The sequence below is a fragment of the Lissotriton helveticus genome, chromosome 3_1, assembly GCF_964261635.1.
Source record: "Lissotriton helveticus chromosome 3_1, aLisHel1.1, whole genome shotgun sequence".
Classification (NCBI taxonomy): Eukaryota; Metazoa; Chordata; class Amphibia; order Caudata; family Salamandridae; genus Lissotriton; species Lissotriton helveticus.
In genome coordinates, this window is record NC_136061.1 from 1530528511 (window position 1) to 1530549414 (window position 20904).

The window sequence follows — 20904 nt, forward strand, 5'->3', positions numbered from 1 at the left end:
GCCCGGCTCAGCCAGGCTCTGCCTACGAGTCTGCCAAGAGTATGTTATGATCCTAGTTATCAGTCCAGCCCTCCTTCTCTGCATTCCTAAGCTACTGAATCGCATCAATAGTTTCCGTCATTGTCTAGCCTTTACGTCTCCATGTAAGAGAAATACTGCATTTAATGGTCATTTAATATTCTTCATCACGCACTACATGTAGAATAATGCATGCTCCAGTCTTAGAGTCCGTTAGCCTCTCCCCTCCTGACTCTTAGTTTATATCAACATGTTCTCTAAACATCAGATACTAGATACTGTTTAGGTACATGTTGCCCTGACTCTCCAGACTTCAGTCTCTACTCCTAGCACAGAGTTCATAGCCCCCAGCTTCTCCTAGTAACACGTCATTGTCAGTTTGCGCGCACCATTAGGTTAGAGGTCCCGGCTCCTTAGGTAGCCCCCTCCATGTTTCCGCCCCATTTATGACATATTCTGTTACGTTTACATCACATGTCTATGTATACGCCCCTGTTACACCCATTTTCACCCTTATCTTTCGCGACTGCTATTGACCACACCCACTGCTCCGCCTACTGTAATTCATTGTAATGTAACTGTTTTAGTATATATATTTGTGCACTGTTATTAAATGTTGCGCCGATTCTGATCCTGCCCCCGGCAGCGCTGCCATCCTGTTCCCGTGCAGGTTGTCCTGTTCCTGTCCTTTATGCTGTATTAAACCTGCAAACTCCTACTACCTCGAATCTTGACTCTTATTTATTGAGCTATCTGTTATTGCTATGTCCAGTAAAACCTAGATCCGGTATTATTTATTTATATACCACAGGACTCACATCTGAGTATACCCTTCCACGCTTAGGGTGGACAAAATAATTTACAACAAGGGGTGGTGATGGACAGAGTCTCTGAATTAAGCAGAATACTCTCACCCAGTCAAGAGATCAGGGCTAGATCCAACACCGTTTTTTAGCTCATTGCACCATCCCAGTTTCAGAACCTGGCTGTATGAAAATTAGTCTGTCCCTGGCCCAGGGCATCATGGGAACAGGGCAGACCAGACTACAAAAGCCAATTCTTACACTGGGAAGGAAACAAGCTTCCGGGGACCGGTTTCTGGCATTTCAGCCGTCTTCGGCCCTGCTTGCTTGAATCCTGATGGTGCAATGAGCAAGGGACTCACATCTGAGTATACCCTTCCACGCTTAGGGTGGACAAAATAATTTACAACAAGGGGTGGTGATGGACAGAGTCTCTGAATTAAGCAGAATACTCTCACCCAGTCAAGAGATCAGGGCTAGATCCAACACCGTTTTTTAGCTCATTGCACCATCCCAGTTTCAGAACCTGGCTGTATGCAAATTAGTCTGTCCCTGGCCCAGGGCATCATGGGAACAGGGCAGACCAGACTACAAAAGCCAATTCTTACACTGGGAAGGAAACAAGCTTCCGGGGACCGGTTTCTGGCATTTCAGCCGTCTTCGGCCCGGCTTGCTTGAATCCTGATGGTGCAATGAGCAAGGGACTCACATCTGAGTATACCCTTCCACGCTTAGGGTGGACAAAATAATTTACAACAAGGGGTGGTGATGGACAGAGTCTCTGAATTAAGCAGAATACTCTCACCCAGTCAAGAGATCAGGGCTAGATCCAACACCGTTTTTTAGCTCATTGCACCATCCCAGTTTCAGAACCTGGCTGTATGCAAATTAGTCTGTCCCTGGCCCAGGGCATCATGGGAACAGGGCAGACCAGACTACAAAAGCCAATTCTTACACTGGGAAGGAAACAAGCTTCCGGGGACCGGTTTCTGGCATTTCAGCCGTCTTCGGCCCGGCTTGCTTGAATCCTGATGGTGCAATGAGCAAGGGACTCACATCTGAGTATACCCTTCCACGCTTAGGGTGGACAAAATAATTTACAACAAGGGGTGGTGATGGACAGAGTCTCTGAATTAAGCAGAATACTCTCACCCAGTCAAGAGATCAGGGCTAGATCCAACACCGTTTTTTAGCTCATTGCACCATCCCAGTTTCAGAACCTGGCTGTATGCAAATTAGTCTGTCCCTGGCCCAGGGCATCATGGGAACAGGGCAGACCAGACTACAAAAGCCAATTCTTACACTGGGAAGGAAACAAGCTTCCGGGGACCGGTTTCTGGCATTTCAGCCGTCTTTGGCCCGGCTTGCTTGAATCCTGATGGTGCAATGAGCAAGGGACTCACATCTGAGTATACCCTTCCACGCTTAGGGTGGACAAAATAATTTACAACAAGGGGTGGTGATGGACAGAGTCTCTGAATTAAGCAGAATACTCTCACCCAGTCAAGAGATCAGGGCTAGATCCAACACCGTTTTTTAGCTCATTGCACCATCCCAGTTTCAGAACCTGGCTGTATGCAAATTAGTCTGTCCCTGGCCCAGGGCATCATGGGAACAGGGCAGACCAGACTACAAAAGCCAATTCTTACACTGGGAAGGAAACAAGCTTCCGGGGACCGGTTTCTGGCATTTCAGCCGTCTTCGGCCCGGCTTGCTTGAATCCTGATGGTGCAATGAGCAAGGGACTCACATCTGAGTATACCCTTCCACGCTTAGGGTGGACAAAATAATTTACAACAAGGGGTGCTGATGGACAGAGTCTCTGAATTAAGCAGAATACTCTCACCCAGTCAAGAGATCAGGGCTAGATCCAACACCGTTTTTTAGCTCATTGCACCATCCCAGTTTCAGAACCTGGCTGTATGCAAATTAGTCTGTCCCTGGCCCAGGGCATCATGGGAACAGGGCAGACCAGACTACAAAAGCCAATTCTTACACTGGGAAGGAAACAAGCTTCCGGGGACCGGTTTCTGGCATTTCAGCCATCTTCGGCCCGGCTTGCTTGAATCCTGATGGTGCAATGAGCAAGGGACTCACATCTGAGTATACCCTTCCACGCTTAGGGTGGACAAAATAATTTACAACAAGGGGTGGTGATGGACAGAGTCTCTGAATTAAGCAGAATACTCTCACCCAGTCAAGAGATCAGGGCTAGATCCAACACCGTTTTTTAGCTCATTGCACCATCCCAGTTTCAGAACCTGGCTGTATGCAAATTAGTCTGTCCCTGGCCCAGGGCATCATGGGAACAGGGCAGACCAGACTACAAAAGCCAATTCTTACACTGGGAAGGAAACAAGCTTCCGGGGACCGGTTTCTGGCATTTCAGCCGTCTTCGGCCCGGCTGGCTTGAATCCTGATGGTGCAATGAGCAAGGGACTCACATCTGAGTATACCCTTCCACGCTTAGGGTGGACAAAATAATTTACAACAAGGGGTGGTGATGGACAGAGTCTCTGAATTAAGCAGAATACTCTCACCCAGTCAAGAGATCAGGGCTAGATCCAACACCGTTTTTTAGCTCATTGCACCATCCCAGTTTCAGAACCTGGCTGTATGCAAATTAGTCTGTCCCTGGCCAAGGGCATCATGGGAACAGGGCAGACCAGACTACAAAAGCCAATTCTTACACTGGGAAGGAAACAAGCTTCTGGGGACCGGTTTCTGGCATTTCAGCCGTCTTCGGCCCGGCTTGCTTGAATCCTGATGGTGCAATGAGCAAGGGACTCACATCTGAGTATACCCTTCCACGCTTAGGGTGGACAAAATAATTTACAACAAGGGGTGGTGATGGACAGAGTCTCTGAATTAAGCAGAATACTCTCACCCAGTCAAGAGATCAGGGCTAGATCCAACACCGTTTTTTAGCTCATTGCACCATCCCAGTTTCAGAACCTGGCTGTATGCAAATTAGTCTGTCCCTGGCCCAGGGCATCATGGGAACAGGGCAGACCAGACTACAAAAGCCAATTCTTACACTGGGAAGGAAACAAGCTTCCGGGGACCGGTTTCTGGCATTTCAGCCGTCTTTGGCCCGGCTTGCTTGAATCCTGATGGTGCAATGAGCAAGGGACTCACATCTGAGTATACCCTTCCACGCTTAGGGTGGACAAAATAATTTACAACAAGGGGTGGTGATGGACAGAGTCTCTGAATTAAGCAGAATACTCTCACCCAGTCAAGAGATCAGGGCTAGATCCAACACCGTTTTTTAGCTCATTGCACCATCCCAGTTTCAGAACCTGGCTGTATGCAAATTAGTCTGTCCCTGGCCCAGGGCATCATGGGAACAGGGCAGACCAGACTACAAAAGCCAATTCTTACACTGGGAAGGAAACAAGCTTCCGGGGACCGGTTTCTGGCATTTCAGCCGTCTTCGGCCCGGCTTGCTTGAATCCTGATGGTGCAATGAGCAAGGGACTCACATCTGAGTATACCCTTCCACGCTTAGGGTGGACAAAATAATTTACAACAAGGGGTGGTGATGGACAGAGTCTCTGAATTAAGCAGAATACTCTCACCCAGTCAAGAGATCAGGGCTAGATCCAACACCGTTTTTTAGCTCATTGCACCATCCCAGTTTCAGAACCTGGCTGTATGCAAATTAGTCTGTCCCTGGCCCAGGGCATCATGGGAACAGGGCAGACCAGACTACAAAAGCCAATTCTTACACTGGGAAGGAAACAAGCTTCCGGGGACCGGTTTCTGGCATTTCAGCCGTCTTCGGCCCGGCTTGCTTGAATCCTGATGGTGCAATGAGCAAGGGACTCACATCTGAGTATACCCTTCCACGCTTAGGGTGGACAAAATAATTTACAACTAGGGGTGGTGATGGACAGAGTCTCTGAATTAAGCAGAATACTCTCACCCAGTCAAGAGATCAGGGCTAGATCCAACACCGTTTTTTAGCTCATTGCACCATCCCAGTTTCAGAACCTGGCTGTATGCAAATTAGTCTGTCCCTGGCCCAGGGCATCATGGGAACAGGGCAGACCAGACTACAAAAGCCAATTCTTACACTGGGAAGGAAACAAGCTTCCGGGGACCGGTTTCTGGCATTTCAGCCGTCTTCGGCCCGGCTTGCTTGAATCCTGATGGTGCAATGAGCAAGGGACTCACATCTGAGTATACCCTTCCACGCTTAGGGTGGACAAAATAATTTACAACAAGGGGTGGTGATGGACAGAGTCTCTGAATTAAGCAGAATACTCTCACCCAGTCAAGAGATCAGGGCTAGATCCAACACCGTTTTTTAGCTCATTGCACCATCCCAGTTTCAGAACCTGGCTGTATGCAAATTAGTCTGTCCCTGGCCCAGGGCATCATGGGAACAGGGCAGACCAGACTACAAAAGCCAATTCTTACACTGGGAAGGAAACAAGCTTCCGGGGACCGGTTTCTGGCATTTCAGCCGTCTTCGGCCCGGCTTGCTTGAATCCTGATGGTGCAATGAGCAAGGGACTCACATCTGAGTATACCCTTCCACGCTTAGGGTGGACAAAATAATTTACAACAAGGGGTGGTGATGGACAGAGTCTCTGAATTAAGCAGAATACTCTCACCCAGTCAAGAGATCAGGGCTAGATCCAACACCGTTTTTTAGCTCATTGCACCATCCCAGTTTCAGAACCTGGCTGTATGCAAATTAGTCTGTCCCTGGCCCAGGGCATCATGGGAACAGGGCAGACCAGACTACAAAAGCCAATTCTTACACTGGGAAGGAAACAAGCTTCCGGGGACCGGTTTCTGGCATTTCAGCCATCTTCGGCCCGGCTTGCTTGAATCCTGATGGTGCAATGAGCAAGGGACTCACATCTGAGTATACCCTTCCACGCTTAGGGTGGACAAAATAATTTACAACAAGGGGTGGTGATGGACAGAGTCTCTGAATTAAGCAGAATACTCTCACCCAGTCAAGAGATCAGGGCTAGATCCAACACCGTTTTTTAGCTCATTGCACCATCCCAGTTTCAGAACCTGGCTGTATGCAAATTAGTCTGTCCCTGGCCCAGGGCATCATGGGAACAGGGCAGACCAGACTACAAAAGCCAATTCTTACACTGGGAAGGAAACAAGCTTCCGGGGACCGGTTTCTGGCATTTCAGCCGTCTTCGGCCCGGCTTGCTTGAATCCTGATGGTGCAATGAGCAAGGGACTCACATCTGAGTATACCCTTCCACGCTTAGGGTGGACAAAATAATTTACAACAAGGGGTGGTGATGGACAGAGTCTCTGAATTAAGCAGAATACTCTCACCCAGTCAAGAGATCAGGGCTAGATCCAACACCGTTTTTTAGCTCATTGCACCATCCCAGTTTCAGAACCTGGCTGTATGCAAATTAGTCTGTCCCTGGCCAAGGGCATCATGGGAACAGGGCAGACCAGACTACAAAAGCCAATTCTTACACTGGGAAGGAAACAAGCTTCCGGGGACCGGTTTCTGGCATTTCAGCCGTCTTCGGCCCGGCTTGCTTGAATCCTGATGGTGCAATGAGCAAGGGACTCACATCTGAGTATACCCTTCCACGCTTAGGGTGGACAAAATAATTTACAACAAGGGGTGGTGATGGACAGAGTCTCTGAATTAAGCAGAATACTCTCACCCAGTCAAGAGATCAGGGCTAGATCCAACACCGTTTTTTAGCTCATTGCACCATCCCAGTTTCAGAACCTGGCTGTATGCAAATTAGTCTGTCCCTGGCCCAGGGCATCATGGGAACAGGGCAGACCAGACTACAAAAGCCAATTCTTACACTGGGAAGGAAACAAGCTTCCGGGGACCGGTTTCTGGCATTTCAGCCGTCTTTGGCCCGGCTTGCTTGAATCCTGATGGTGCAATGAGCAAGGGACTCACATCTGAGTATACCCTTCCACGCTTAGGGTGGACAAAATAATTTACAACAAGGGGTGGTGATGGACAGAGTCTCTGAATTAAGCAGAATACTCTCACCCAGTCAAGAGATCAGGGCTAGATCCAACACCGTTTTTTTAGCTCATTGCACCATCCCAGTTTCAGAACCTGGCTGTATGCAAATTAGTCTGTCCCTGGCCCAGGGCATCATGGGAACAGGGCAGACCAGACTACAAAAGCCAATTCTTACACTGGGAAGGAAACAAGCTTCCGGGGACCGGTTTCTGGCATTTCAGCCGTCTTCGGCCCGGCTTGCTTGAATCCTGATGGTGCAATGAGCAAGGGACTCACATCTGAGTATACCCTTCCACGCTTAGGGTGGACAAAATAATTTACAACAAGGGGTGGTGATGGACAGAGTCTCTGAATTAAGCAGAATACTCTCACCCAGTCAAGAGATCAGGGCTAGATCCAACACCGTTTTTTAGCTCATTGCACCATCCCAGTTTCAGAACCTGGCTGTATGCAAATTAGTCTGTCCCTGGCCCAGGGCATCATGGGAACAGGGCAGACCAGACTACAAAAGCCAATTCTTACACTGGGAAGGAAACAAGCTTCCGGGGACCGGTTTCTGGCATTTCAGCCATCTTCGGCCCGGCTTGCTTGAATCCTGATGGTGCAATGAGCAAGGGACTCACATCTGAGTATACCCTTCCACGCTTAGGGTGGACAAAATAATTTACAACAAGGGGTGGTGATGGACAGAGTCTCTGAATTAAGCAGAATACTCTCACCCAGTCAAGAGATCAGGGCTAGATCCAACACCGTTTTTTAGCTCATTGCACCATCCCAGTTTCAGAACCTGGCTGTATGCAAATTAGTCTGTCCCTGGCCCAGGGCATCATGGGAACAGGGCAGACCAGACTACAAAAGCCAATTCTTACACTGGGAAGGAAACAAGCTTCCGGGGACCGGTTTCTGGCATTTCAGCCGTCTTCGGCCCGGCTTGCTTGAATCCTGATGGTGCAATGAGCAAGGGACTCACATCTGAGTATACCCTTCCACGCTTAGGGTGGACAAAATAATTTACAACAAGGGGTGGTGATGGACAGAGTCTCTGAATTAAGCAGAATACTCTCACCCAGTCAAGAGATCAGGGCTAGATCCAACACCGTTTTTTAGCTCATTGCACCATCCCAGTTTCAGAACCTGGCTGTATGCAAATTAGTCTGTCCCTGGCCAAGGGCATCATGGGAACAGGGCAGACCAGACTACAAAAGCCAATTCTTACACTGGGAAGGAAACAAGCTTCCGGGGACCGGTTTCTGGCATTTCAGCCGTCTTCGGCCCGGCTTGCTTGAATCCTGATGGTGCAATGAGCAAGGGACTCACATCTGAGTATACCCTTCCACGCTTAGGGTGGACAAAATAATTTACAACAAGGGGTGGTGATGGACAGAGTCTCTGAATTAAGCAGAATACTCTCACCCAGTCAAGAGATCAGGGCTAGATCCAACACCGTTTTTTAGCTCATTGCACCATCCCAGTTTCAGAACCTGGCTGTATGCAAATTAGTCTGTCCCTGGCCCAGGGCATCATGGGAACAGGGCAGACCAGACTACAAAAGCCAATTCTTACACTGGGAAGGAAACAAGCTTCCGGGGACCGGTTTCTGGCATTTCAGCCGTCTTTGGCCCGGCTTGCTTGAATCCTGATGGTGCAATGAGCAAGGGACTCACATCTGAGTATACCCTTCCACGCTTAGGGTGGACAAAATAATTTACAACAAGGGGTGGTGATGGACAGAGTCTCTGAATTAAGCAGAATACTCTCACCCAGTCAAGAGATCAGGGCTAGATCCAACACCGTTTTTTAGCTCATTGCACCATCCCAGTTTCAGAACCTGGCTGTATGCAAATTAGTCTGTCCCTGGCCCAGGGCATCATGGGAACAGGGCAGACCAGACTACAAAAGCCAATTCTTACACTGGGAAGGAAACAAGCTTCCGGGGACCGGTTTCTGGCATTTCAGCCGTCTTCGGCCCGGCTTGCTTGAATCCTGATGGTGCAATGAGCAAGGGACTCACATCTGAGTATACCCTTCCACGCTTAGGGTGGACAAAATAATTTACAACAAGGGGTGATGATGGACAGAGTCTCTGAATTAGGCAGAATACTCTCACCCAGTCAAGAGATCAGGGCTAGATCCAACACCGTTTTTTAGCTCATTGCACCATCCCAGTTTCAGAACCTGGCTGTATGCAAATTAGTCTGTCCCTGGCCCAGGGCATCATGGGAACAGGGCAGACCAGACTACAAAAGCCAATTCTTACACTGGGAAGGAAACAAGCTTCCGGGGACCGGTTTCTGGCATTTCAGCCGTCTTCGGCCCGGCTTGCTTGAATCCTGATGGTGCAATGAGCAAGGGACTCACATCTGAGTATACCCTTCCACGCTTAGGGTGGACAAAATAATTTACAACAAGGGGTGGTGATGGACAGAGTCTCTGAATTAAGCAGAATACTCTCACCCAGTCAAGAGATCAGGGCTAGATCCAACACCGTTTTTTAGCTCATTGCACCATCCCAGTTTCAGAACCTGGCTGTATGCAAATTAGTCTGTCCCTGGCCCAGGGCATCATGGGAACAGGGCAGACCAGACTACAAAAGCCAATTCTTACACTGGGAAGGAAACAAGCTTCCGGGGACCGGTTTCTGGCATTTCAGCCATCTTCGGCCCGGCTTGCTTGAATCCTGATGGTGCAATGAGCAAGGGACTCACATCTGAGTATACCCTTCCACGCTTAGGGTGGACAAAATAATTTACAACAAGGGGTGGTGATGGACAGAGTCTCTGAATTAAGCAGAATACTCTCACCCAGTCAAGAGATCAGGGCTAGATCCAACACCGTTTTTTAGCTCATTGCACCATCCCAGTTTCAGAACCTGGCTGTATGCAAATTAGTCTGTCCCTGGCCCAGGGCATCATGGGAACAGGGCAGACCAGACTACAAAAGCCAATTCTTACACTGGGAAGGAAACAAGCTTCCGGGGACCGGTTTCTGGCATTTCAGCCGTCTTCGGCCCGGCTTGCTCGAATCCTGATGGTGCAATGAGCAAGGGACTCACATCTGAGTATACCCTTCCACGCTTAGGGTGGACAAAATAATTTACAACAAGGGGTGGTGATGGACAGAGTCTCTGAATTAAGCAGAATACTCTCACCCAGTCAAGAGATCAGGGCTAGATCCAACACCGTTTTTTAGCTCATTGCACCATCCCAGTTTCAGAACCTGGCTGTATGCAAATTAGTCTGTCCCTGGCCAAGGGCATCATGGGAACAGGGCAGACCAGACTACAAAAGCCAATTCTTACACTGGGAAGGAAACAAGCTTCCGGGGACCGGTTTCTGGCATTTCAGCCGTCTTCGGCCCGGCTTGCTTGAATCCTGATGGTGCAATGAGCAAGGGACTCACATCTGAGTATACCCTTCCACGCTTAGGGTGGACAAAATAATTTACAACAAGGGGTGGTGATGGACAGAGTCTCTGAATTAAGCAGAATACTCTCACCCAGTCAAGAGATCAGGGCTAGATCCAACACCGTTTTTTAGCTCATTGCACCATCCCAGTTTCAGAACCTGGCTGTATGCAAATTAGTCTGTCCCTGGCCCAGGGCATCATGGGAACAGGGCAGACCAGACTACAAAAGCCAATTCTTACACTGGGAAGGAAACAAGCTTCCGGGGACCGGTTTCTGGCATTTCAGCCATCTTCGGCCCGGCTTGCTTGAATCCTGATGGTGCAATGAGCAAGGGACTCACATCTGAGTATACCCTTCCACGCTTAGGGTGGACAAAATAATTTACAACAAGGGGTGGTGATGGACAGAGTCTCTGAATTAAGCAGAATACTCTCACCCAGTCAAGAGATCAGGGCTAGATCCAACACCGTTTTTTAGCTCATTGCACCATCCCAGTTTCAGAACCTGGCTGTATGCAAATTAGTCTGTCCCTGGCCCAGGGCATCATGGGAACAGGGCAGACCAGACTACAAAAGCCAATTCTTACACTGGGAAGGAAACAAGCTTCCGGGGACCGGTTTCTGGCATTTCAGCCGTCTTCGGCCCGGCTTGCTTGAATCCTGATGGTGCAATGAGCAAGGGACTCACATCTGAGTATACCCTTCCACGCTTAGGGTGGACAAAATAATTTACAACAAGGGGTGGTGATGGACAGAGTCTCTGAATTAAGCAGAATACTCTCACCCAGTCAAGAGATCAGGGCTAGATCCAACACCGTTTTTTAGCTCATTGCACCATCCCAGTTTCAGAACCTGGCTGTATGCAAATTAGTCTGTCCCTGGCCAAGGGCATCATGGGAACAGGGCAGACCAGACTACAAAAGCCAATTCTTACACTGGGAAGGAAACAAGCTTCCGGGGACCGGTTTCTGGCATTTCAGCCGTCTTCGGCCCGGCTTGCTTGAATCCTGATGGTGCAATGAGCAAGGGACTCACATCTGAGTATACCCTTCCACGCTTAGGGTGGACAAAATAATTTACAACAAGGGGTGGTGATGGACAGAGTCTCTGAATTAAGCAGAATACTCTCACCCAGTCAAGAGATCAGGGCTAGATCCAACACCGTTTTTTAGCTCATTGCACCATCCCAGTTTCAGAACCTGGCTGTATGCAAATTAGTCTGTCCCTGGCCCAGGGCATCATGGGAACAGGGCAGACCAGACTACAAAAGCCAATTCTTACACTGGGAAGGAAACAAGCTTCCGGGGACCGGTTTCTGGCATTTCAGCCGTCTTTGGCCCGGCTTGCTTGAATCCTGATGGTGCAATGAGCAAGGGACTCACATCTGAGTATACCCTTCCACGCTTAGGGTGGACAAAATAATTTACAACAAGGGGTGGTGATGGACAGAGTCTCTGAATTAAGCAGAATACTCTCACCCAGTCAAGAGATCAGGGCTAGATCCAACACCGTTTTTTAGCTCATTGCACCATCCCAGTTTCAGAACCTGGCTGTATGCAAATTAGTCTGTCCCTGGCCCAGGGCATCATGGGAACAGGGCAGACCAGACTACAAAAGCCAATTCTTACACTGGGAAGGAAACAAGCTTCCGGGGACCGGTTTCTGGCATTTCAGCCGTCTTCGGCCCGGCTTGCTTGAATCCTGATGGTGCAATGAGCAAGGGACTCACATCTGAGTATACCCTTCCACGCTTAGGGTGGACAAAATAATTTACAACAAGGGGTGATGATGGACAGAGTCTCTGAATTAGGCAGAATACTCTCACCCAGTCAAGAGATCAGGGCTAGATCCAACACCGTTTTTTAGCTCATTGCACCATCCCAGTTTCAGAACCTGGCTGTATGCAAATTAGTCTGTCCCTGGCCCAGGGCATCATGGGAACAGGGCAGACCAGACTACAAAAGCCAATTCTTACACTGGGAAGGAAACAAGCTTCCGGGGACCGGTTTCTGGCATTTCAGCCGTCTTCGGCCCGGCTTGCTTGAATCCTGATGGTGCAATGAGCAAGGGACTCACATCTGAGTATACCCTTCCACGCTTAGGGTGGACAAAATAATTTACAACAAGGGGTGGTGATGGACAGAGTCTCTGAATTAAGCAGAATACTCTCACCCAGTCAAGAGATCAGGGCTAGATCCAACACCGTTTTTTAGCTCATTGCACCATCCCAGTTTCAGAACCTGGCTGTATGCAAATTAGTCTGTCCCTGGCCCAGGGCATCATGGGAACAGGGCAGACCAGACTACAAAAGCCAATTCTTACACTGGGAAGGAAACAAGCTTCCGGGGACCGGTTTCTGGCATTTCAGCCGTCTTCGGCCCGGCTTGCTTGAATCCTGATGGTGCAATGAGCAAGGGACTCACATCTGAGTATACCCTTCCACGCTTAGGGTGGACAAAATAATTTACAACAAGGGGTGGTGATGGACAGAGTCTCTGAATTAAGCAGAATACTCTCACCCAGTCAAGAGATCAGGGCTAGATCCAACACCGTTTTTTAGCTCATTGCACCATCCCAGTTTCAGAACCTGGCTGTATGCAAATTAGTCTGTCCCTGGCCCAGGGCATCATGGGAACAGGGCAGACCAGACTACAAAAGCCAATTCTTACACTGGGAAGGAAACAAGCTTCCGGGGACCGGTTTCTGGCATTTCAGCCGTCTTCGGCCCGGCTTGCTTGAATCCTGATGGTGCAATGAGCAAGGGACTCACATCTGAGTATACCCTTCCACGCTTAGGGTGGACAAAATAATTTACAACAAGGGGTGGTGATGGACAGAGTCTCTGAATTAAGCAGAATACTCTCACCCAGTCAAGAGATCAGGGCTAGATCCAACACCGTTTTTTAGCTCATTGCACATCCCAGTTTCAGAACCTGGCTGTATGCAAATTAGTCTGTCCCTGGCCCAGGGCATCATGGGAACAGGGCAGACCAGACTACAAAAGCCAATTCTTACACTGGGAAGGAAACAAGCTTCCGGGGACCGGTTTCTGGCATTTCAGCCGTCTTCGGCCCGGCTTGCTTGAATCCTGATGGTGCAATGAGCAAGGGACTCACATCTGAGTATACCCTTCCACGCTTAGGGTGGACAAAATAATTTACAACAAGGGGTGGTGATGGACAGAGTCTCTGAATTAAGCAGAATACTCTCACCCAGTCAAGAGATCAGGGCTAGATCCAACACCGTTTTTTAGCTCATTGCACCATCCCAGTTTCAGAACCTGGCTGTATGCAAATTAGTCTGTCCCTGGCCCAGGGCATCATGGGAACAGGGCAGACCAGACTACAAAAGCCAATTCTTACACTGGGAAGGAAACAAGCTTCCGGGGACCGGTTTCTGGCATTTCAGCCGTCTTCGGCCCGGCTTGCTTGAATCCTGATGGTGCAATGGGCCAGGGACAGACTAATTTGCATATAGCCAGGTTCTGAGCTGGGATGGGGCAGTGAGCTAAATAACGGTGATGGATCAAGCCCTGATCTTTGGACTGGGTAAGAGTGGTCTGCTTAATTCAGACACTCTGTTCATCACCACCCCCTTTTCTGAATCGTTTTTGGCCACTATAGGTGTGGCAGGGTATACTCAGACATGAGTCCCTTGCTCACTGCTCCATCAGGATTCAAGCAAGCCGGGCCGAAGAGGCTGAAATGCCAGAAACCGGTCCCCGGTAGCTTGTATCCTTTCTGGTGAAGAATTGGCTTGGTAGTTTGGTCTCCCCTGTTCCCATGATGCACTGGGCCAGGGACAGACTAATTTGCATATAGCCAGGTTCTGAGCTGGGATGGGGCAGTGAGCTAAATAACGGTGATGGATCAAGCCCTGATCTTTGGACTGGGTAAGAGTGGTCTGCTTAATTCAGACACTCTGTTCATCACCACCCCCTTTTCTGAATCGTTTTTGGCCACTATAGGTGTGGCAGGGTATACTCAGACATGAGTCCCTTGCTCACTGCTCCATCAGGATTCAAGCAAGCCGGGCCGAAGAGGCTGAAATGCCAGAAACCGGTCCCCGGTAGCTTGTATCCTTTCTGGTGAAGAATTGGCTTGGTAGTTTGGTCTCCCCTGTTCCCATGATGCACTGGGCCAGGGACAGACTAATTTGCATATAGCCAGGTTCTGAGCTGGGATGGGGCAGTGAGCTAAATAACGGTGATGGATCAAGCCCTGATCTTTGGACTGGGTAAGAGTGGTCTGCTTAATTCAGACACTCTGTTCATCACCACCCCCTTTTCTGGATCCATAGGTGTTTCAGGCCTGATTTTCCGCTTGTAGACGGTGAGCCTGCCTGAATCGGAGTCGATGAAGAACTTAGAATGTTCGTCGTAGCTTGGAGGCTGAAAATGAACAGCATCGGTCCGAGGGAGTTCAGATGTGGCTGCGGGCGTCGACTTGGAAGAGGCAGCAGCCTTAGGCCTTGCAGTAGGGGGGAGGCCGAACTTGATTGGAGCCGAAGACATCGGTGACTGACCAATGGGCATCGAAGACTTAGCTTTGGATCCGACAGACTCCGAGTGGTCCCCTTGTTTGTGCGACTTCGTCGACTCGGGGCGTGGCATCGGAGCGGGGATGTTGGCACCGGTGTCGGAGGTTTGTCCCTTCAAGGCGGTTTGACTCTTCGATTCGAAGGATTTGAGCAGGTGTGACTTTTGTGCCTTCGGCTCGACGGCCTTTTTGGCTTTGAGCGTCTTTGAATGGTCGCCATCTTTGGACGCGGCGTTTGACGTCGACTCCGACGTGAGCGTGACGTGTTTAACAGCAGACACGGTCTTAGCCGCTCCGACATTGGGGTCGACACCCCCTGTCGGCTCCAAGGGGCGGAGCACCTTCACTGACTTGGACGGCCCCGAAGTCATCGATCCGACGGCCGTCTCCGACGGTTTCGGTTTCGATTTCTGCCCACTGGGCTTAGGTTTCGTTTTCTCCACCAATGGCGGTCCGTGGACCAATGGCTCAATGGAACTGTCCTTAGTCCGGCCTTGAAGCGGGACCATAGAACGGGGTTGTAGATCTTGGCTAAGGCCTTCCGGCGATGCCTCGACCTGAGCCGTGTAAGAGTCTGAATGAGGCCCCGCTACTGCGGTTGGGCCGTGTTCCTCGCTGGAGTCGTCGTTGACGGCTCCGAGGGGTAGTGCGTCGTCTCCTACCTCGATGGAGTCTTCATCTTGGACGTCGATCTGTTCGTCGTCCACGTAGTAGCTGGAGTAATGTTCTGATGCGGGGTCCGAAAGGTCCAGGTCGTCTCCCTGCACATCCGCGCTGTCGTCGCCCCCGAAGATGTTCTCGGGTTCCGGCGCTGATTCACGTGCCGATTGTCGGGCAGCGCGTCGAAGGCGGAGAGTTTTCTTCGACCTGAACTTCGAACAGGCCATACAAGTGGCCTCGTCGTGGTCCGGCGAGAGACATTTGTTGCACACCGGGTGCACGTCGATGTGTGGATATTTTGAGTTACAGACGGGGCATCACTTGAACGGGCTCCGTTCCATCTTCAATCTGCGACGGGCCTGTGGCGTCGAAGACGAGAGGTCTTCCGAAGTCGAGATAAAAGCACGGAAAGCTGAGAGCACCGAGCGTAAAGACAATACCGACGCCCCTAAGGCCTTTTGGCCTCGCAGAAAGAGTAACTATAAGAGATTCCGAACAAGAGTTAAGAAGTACATCCGAACCCAATGGCGGGAAAAAACAATCTGAGCATGGAGTGGATGCCCATGCGCACTGTAGTCCAAGGGAGGAGCCACCTATCTCGTGATACTTCGAAGACTCTTCCAGGACAACAATGTGCAATCATCCGGACCCAACACTAGGCGGCAATCTATGCATAGATATGAATTCAGCAGCCCACATGCCTCGAACATTCATATTCCAAGATTTAGTAATGATTGTATTCAAGTAGGCCAAGTGCTCTCCTCCTCTGACTTTCGACATGGTGTGAAAACAATCCCAAAAATTGGACGCTTTAATACAATTAAATTGTAAAGGAGCAGCTGGCATATAGCCAATATCCATGATCTACAGAAGTTTTGGAAACCACTCTTATCAGAGCCCCATGTACAATGTTCGACTTGGCTGAACCAGTAGAAAGAAAAGCTGTGCACGTGTATGGTGTGTGATGGATTCTGAGCACTTACCGTGTCTCTCATGATGGAGAGAAAGGTCCGCTTGAACAGGATGCAGAATTGCGTCATGGTGCTCGTGGCAAAGGTATGGCTCTCCATAGCAACCACTTCCTATGGTGAAAGGGGCAAATGGTTAAGTGAAGTCCAAGTTGGGTTGGGGAACTTGCATTTTGAAACAACAGAGAAGAAGAGGGTGGGCATTGTTCCTGAGGAACCTGATGCACAGAGCATTAAGCAACTAAATCCCACTAATTCAAGTACACAACAGAGGATTGGCCAATAGGAGAATCTAGAGATCCTTGGGCGGCCATTGACTCTTATAAGAGTTTACGGTCAACCTGCCTTCAAACGTATTCAAACTTTATCAGCTCTTCAGAGACACATGGCTCTGAGAGTGAGCCTGGTTCTTTCATTATAACACAGATAAAAGTCATGATCACACTCTTCCCAAAAGATAAAATAACGATTCAACTTTACTTACTGTCAGACAAGTGGAAGGGCTGGGAGTGTCGTCGTTCTTTCTGGGGGGGTTCTTCTTGTCCTCCATGGTGCAGAGGCCATCCTGGACGGCTTGGAAGAGCAATGGGTTCAAGTCCCCATACTCACCTGAGGCTACCTCTATGACTGGGAGAGAAACAAACATAGAACTAGGTCACTCAATGAAGGAAATTCCTCCCCATCGCCCCTTTTTCCCCCGATGTCAGCTGCCCGGCCACTTTCAGTGTAGTAGTATGATAAATGTGCAGAGTGAACTCACACAAAACCACCACATGCTGGGTTCTCCCGCGACATTCATCCCTTCTATTTGCATCCTGGTGATCTATCTGCATGTGTTTTTTCTAATCAACCCATAGAACACTGGAGTAGTGGACAGAAACATTCACTCTAACAGAGGTGATGATGTTTCGGCTCTAGGAAGGCTTAGAAGTAGCTGGGCTTCTTCAGGGTAAACAAGCTTTCTTCAGTTTACCTGCACAGCATGAACCAAGCACAGCAAAATGCCCAGCCTGCCAAGAGCACATGTGCCTTCACTATTCGGCATGTACACTACTATGTTGGAGTCATGTCACATTAAAAAGAGAGAGATATTGACATGCACAGAGACACAGTGCTGGGGGCAGACAGTGTTAGTCTTGGTGAACAGACTTTGTGTATTCTTTATAAAACACTAGGTTGAGGCTCCCAAGCACACAACAAGAGCCAGAAGAGCTGCTTTTAGTTTGTCACTTACTGAAGTCGGCGGGGTTGTGGTAGGTCGGACAGTGGAGGTGCAAGCCTTTCAGGTAAGGGATGAGGTTGGTTACCACGCCTTTATAGATGCACTGGCCCTGGCTCAGGATGTACAGCTGCAACGAGAGGGGAGACTGTGTAAGGGTATAGGAAGCAGAGGGTTCAGAGAATGCAGAGATGACAATTTCAGACACGGAGGATGAAAGAGGGCTGCAAATCGGGAGGGGAGAGAAAGGCATAGGGAGCAGGGTCAGCAAACTTATACACAAAACAGACAGTACAAAGTTCAGATAGAAAGGGGGCGCAGGGTGATGGTGGGAGAGAGAGCTCAATGTGATAGTGAAATCCAGATGAGGATAGACAGTGTTCATCATTAACAGCAATTTAAAAAATAAAAGACAGAACAGCGTTGCAAAGCAAAGTCATAAAAATGGTCTCCTATCACATATGTGTAGGAATCATGAGAAGAGGGGGAGGACACATCCTATGGGTGATGGCAAAGAAGAGGTAACTTACCAGCGTCGTTGGGCAGGGAAGGGACAGTGCCTGAGGGTAGAGAGAAGGGAGAGGACACCCTCCCAGGTCAGGGAGTGGGTGAAGACACCTTCCCAAAGATAGAGAGAAAGGGGAGGATACCTCCCATGCATTGCTTAATTTGAGCTGGTGTTTTAGGGTGCTCTGCACCGGCACTTCATTTTCAGCATTGGCACTTAATTTTCGACACCAGCACTTATGACAGCTGCCACATGGTGGTGCTGTTTATATAATTTAGAGACGAGCAGAACAACAATTGTTAATTAATTCAGTATGCCTTAAAACAATTAGTAACTGCCTCCCAAGCTATTTTTATAGCTTTGAGTGCCTGGAATAGACTGAATTGTCACACTTGTAGCAGTGTGCTGGTTGGTAGTTGTGTAGGTACTGTCATTGGCAACGTTGGCAGTGGCAATGGGTGGTGCAAGCTGCGGAGGCCTCCTGCCTAGAGCCCCAGCACGTATTTTATTTTTTACAAATTAGGCACTGCTCCCAGGGGACTGGTCTTTTCAATGTTATAGGAGAATAGAGAGCATCTTTCCATAGCAGGGAAGTGGAGACAATACCAACCAGGGTCAGGGGAAGGAAGTTAGACACCATTTTACCTGGCTCAGGGGAGGGAAGAGACCCCACTTTCAGAATCAGGGGGGAGAACTCGTTTTTATGGACAGAGGAATGGAAAGTATACATTCCAAGTGTCAAGAAAGGAAGGAACACTTTCCAAGGGACAATAACTGAGGACATCTTCCCAGCAGGGACACCTAAAGGAGTTTTGGGGTCCTGGGCCAAACGTATTTTTGCGGAACAGTTTTGACTATGATACAATTTCACCTCTCCCCTGCAGTGGTCCAAATTCTTAATGTGTTTATGTGTTTACTTCCAATATTCAGGGCTAGTGAAGTGTGCTTTCAATATTGTAACACAGCAGCAGCTCACTAATATTACTGTGACACCCACCCATTTCTCATATGTGAGGTCCTGTTTGGATCTAAACAAAACTTTTTATGGATGTTGCATGAAACATAAGCACAAGAGATTTCTGCAAAATGTCTAAACTGGGCTCTTACACATCACTCACATTAAAAATAAATAAAAGGAAAACTATTTAAAACAATCTGTCTAATAAGTATTCAAGGTCATCAGGGCAAGACTCTCTGCAGAACAGAGCTGGTTCTATCAAGGCCCCCCCCTGGGCCAGAACCCACTTTGCAATGTCTTAAATAGTCTCTGCTTCCCAGGGGAAAGATGTAGTGGAGCGCCTTCCGGTGGGGCAGGTCAGAAAAATGAGAGGACACTTAACAATGTTTAACAGTATAAGGAAGGTAACCTGTACCTTGCTGTGACTTTCTAAGGGACTGGGACACGAAAGTGGTTCCTGTATGATTTTCTTTTTTTGTTTTAAAAAAAAAAAAAAAATTTACATTGCCGCTTCATGTGTATTTGGTACTTTGCTGGAAACCTTTGAGAGGCATCATCACCTCTAAAGCTTACTGTAAGACTAGGATGTATGTACCTTAGAAAAGCCAACAAAAAGAAGTTCAAAAAGAGAAAGGGGAGGGTGCTCAAGTCCAACAACCATGTAAAAGGGGCTGACTGAGCTGTACTTTATTCTTGAGCTATGGCCAGATAATGGTCAGTTTCCACGTGCATTCCTAAAACCCAGCACCTACCCAATGCCTTTCCCCAGTAAAGGCTTAGCTTTACACTGAAACCTGTAAACCCCTCAGAACCATGCACAGGAGAGGGAGAGACTACACAAGACTGCACTATTTGCATCCTGCACTCATTTGTGTCAGGCACTCTGTTAACAATGTACAATCTATGATGTGAGCCTACTTCCGGTTTTCACACAGACATATGTTAAGCACTGCTCTTCTTGTACCATGTGCTCTGATTAGCCAGACATTTTGTAAACAATGAACTCTTGATGCAATCTTAAGGTAGGCAGACACGCAGACTCTACACACAGTTCTTTTTTATATGATGCTTAATGTAAACCTAGAACGAAGGATAGGTCATGCACTTTCCATAGACAAAATGCTGATAACTTCCGGTCACGTGACATAGCACCAATGTCGTGTTTGGACTTCTGAAGACAATAGCACTGAACTTTCTACAAGCACCGACAAGGTCAACAGGTCTCACCTTCAAGGTGTATGATTTGTGTAGTTGCAATTATAATAGAGTGTAATGTGAAATTATGTCAGTGTGTGTTTTTTTAAGCCTGTGTGAGTTTTAAGATCCATTGTTGCAGATCTCATTTGAACCAAAATGACCCTCCATGGCTACGTGCCAGATGTGGAAGTTTCTTCGTTACGAGGGTGGAAAGTGAGTACTGTAGGTTCACTGATACAGATGAGTTGTAAATCATTCCCATTTCTCAAGCGATTTGGGTTAAAAAGATCGGTCAAAATCTTCAGGGGCAGACATCTGGTTTTATCTGGGTATGTTTTGATTCATTTAATAAATTATGGCATCATGTTTTTTTTTTAAACGGTTAATTTTGCATCAAATATAATTACACTGTCACGTGTATTTACAGAGAAATAACGGAGAAGGACGGGAGAGTGGGTGGGGCAAGCAACAACAGAGAGTGGGACGGGAGGGTGGGGGTAAGCAACAAAATGGTGTGAAGCGGTATGCGAGGGTGGAGACAAGCAACAACACCGAGCCGAGTGAGATGGGCCGGTGGATGTGGTCAAGCAACAACACCCAGCAGGATGGAGAGTAGGTGTTAGCAAACAACAACATGAAGTGGG

General features: G+C 48.6%; 1 protein-coding gene across 3 annotated transcripts in view; it reads right to left on the bottom strand.

Moving 5' to 3' along the window:
- Positions 1-20904, bottom strand: part of ABCG4 (ATP binding cassette subfamily G member 4) — a 252361-nt gene that overhangs the window by 72034 nt on the left and 159423 nt on the right. For all 3 annotated transcript variants that reach the window (XM_078682187.1, XM_078682188.1, XM_078682189.1), the window contains 3 exons: positions 17613-17727; positions 16863-17005; positions 16394-16492 (listed from right to left, as the gene is read on the bottom strand). In XM_078682187.1, coding sequence (XP_078538313.1) covers positions 16394-16492; positions 16863-17005; positions 17613-17727 — 357 coding nt within the window. The remainder of the gene's footprint in view (positions 1-16393; positions 16493-16862; positions 17006-17612; positions 17728-20904) is intronic.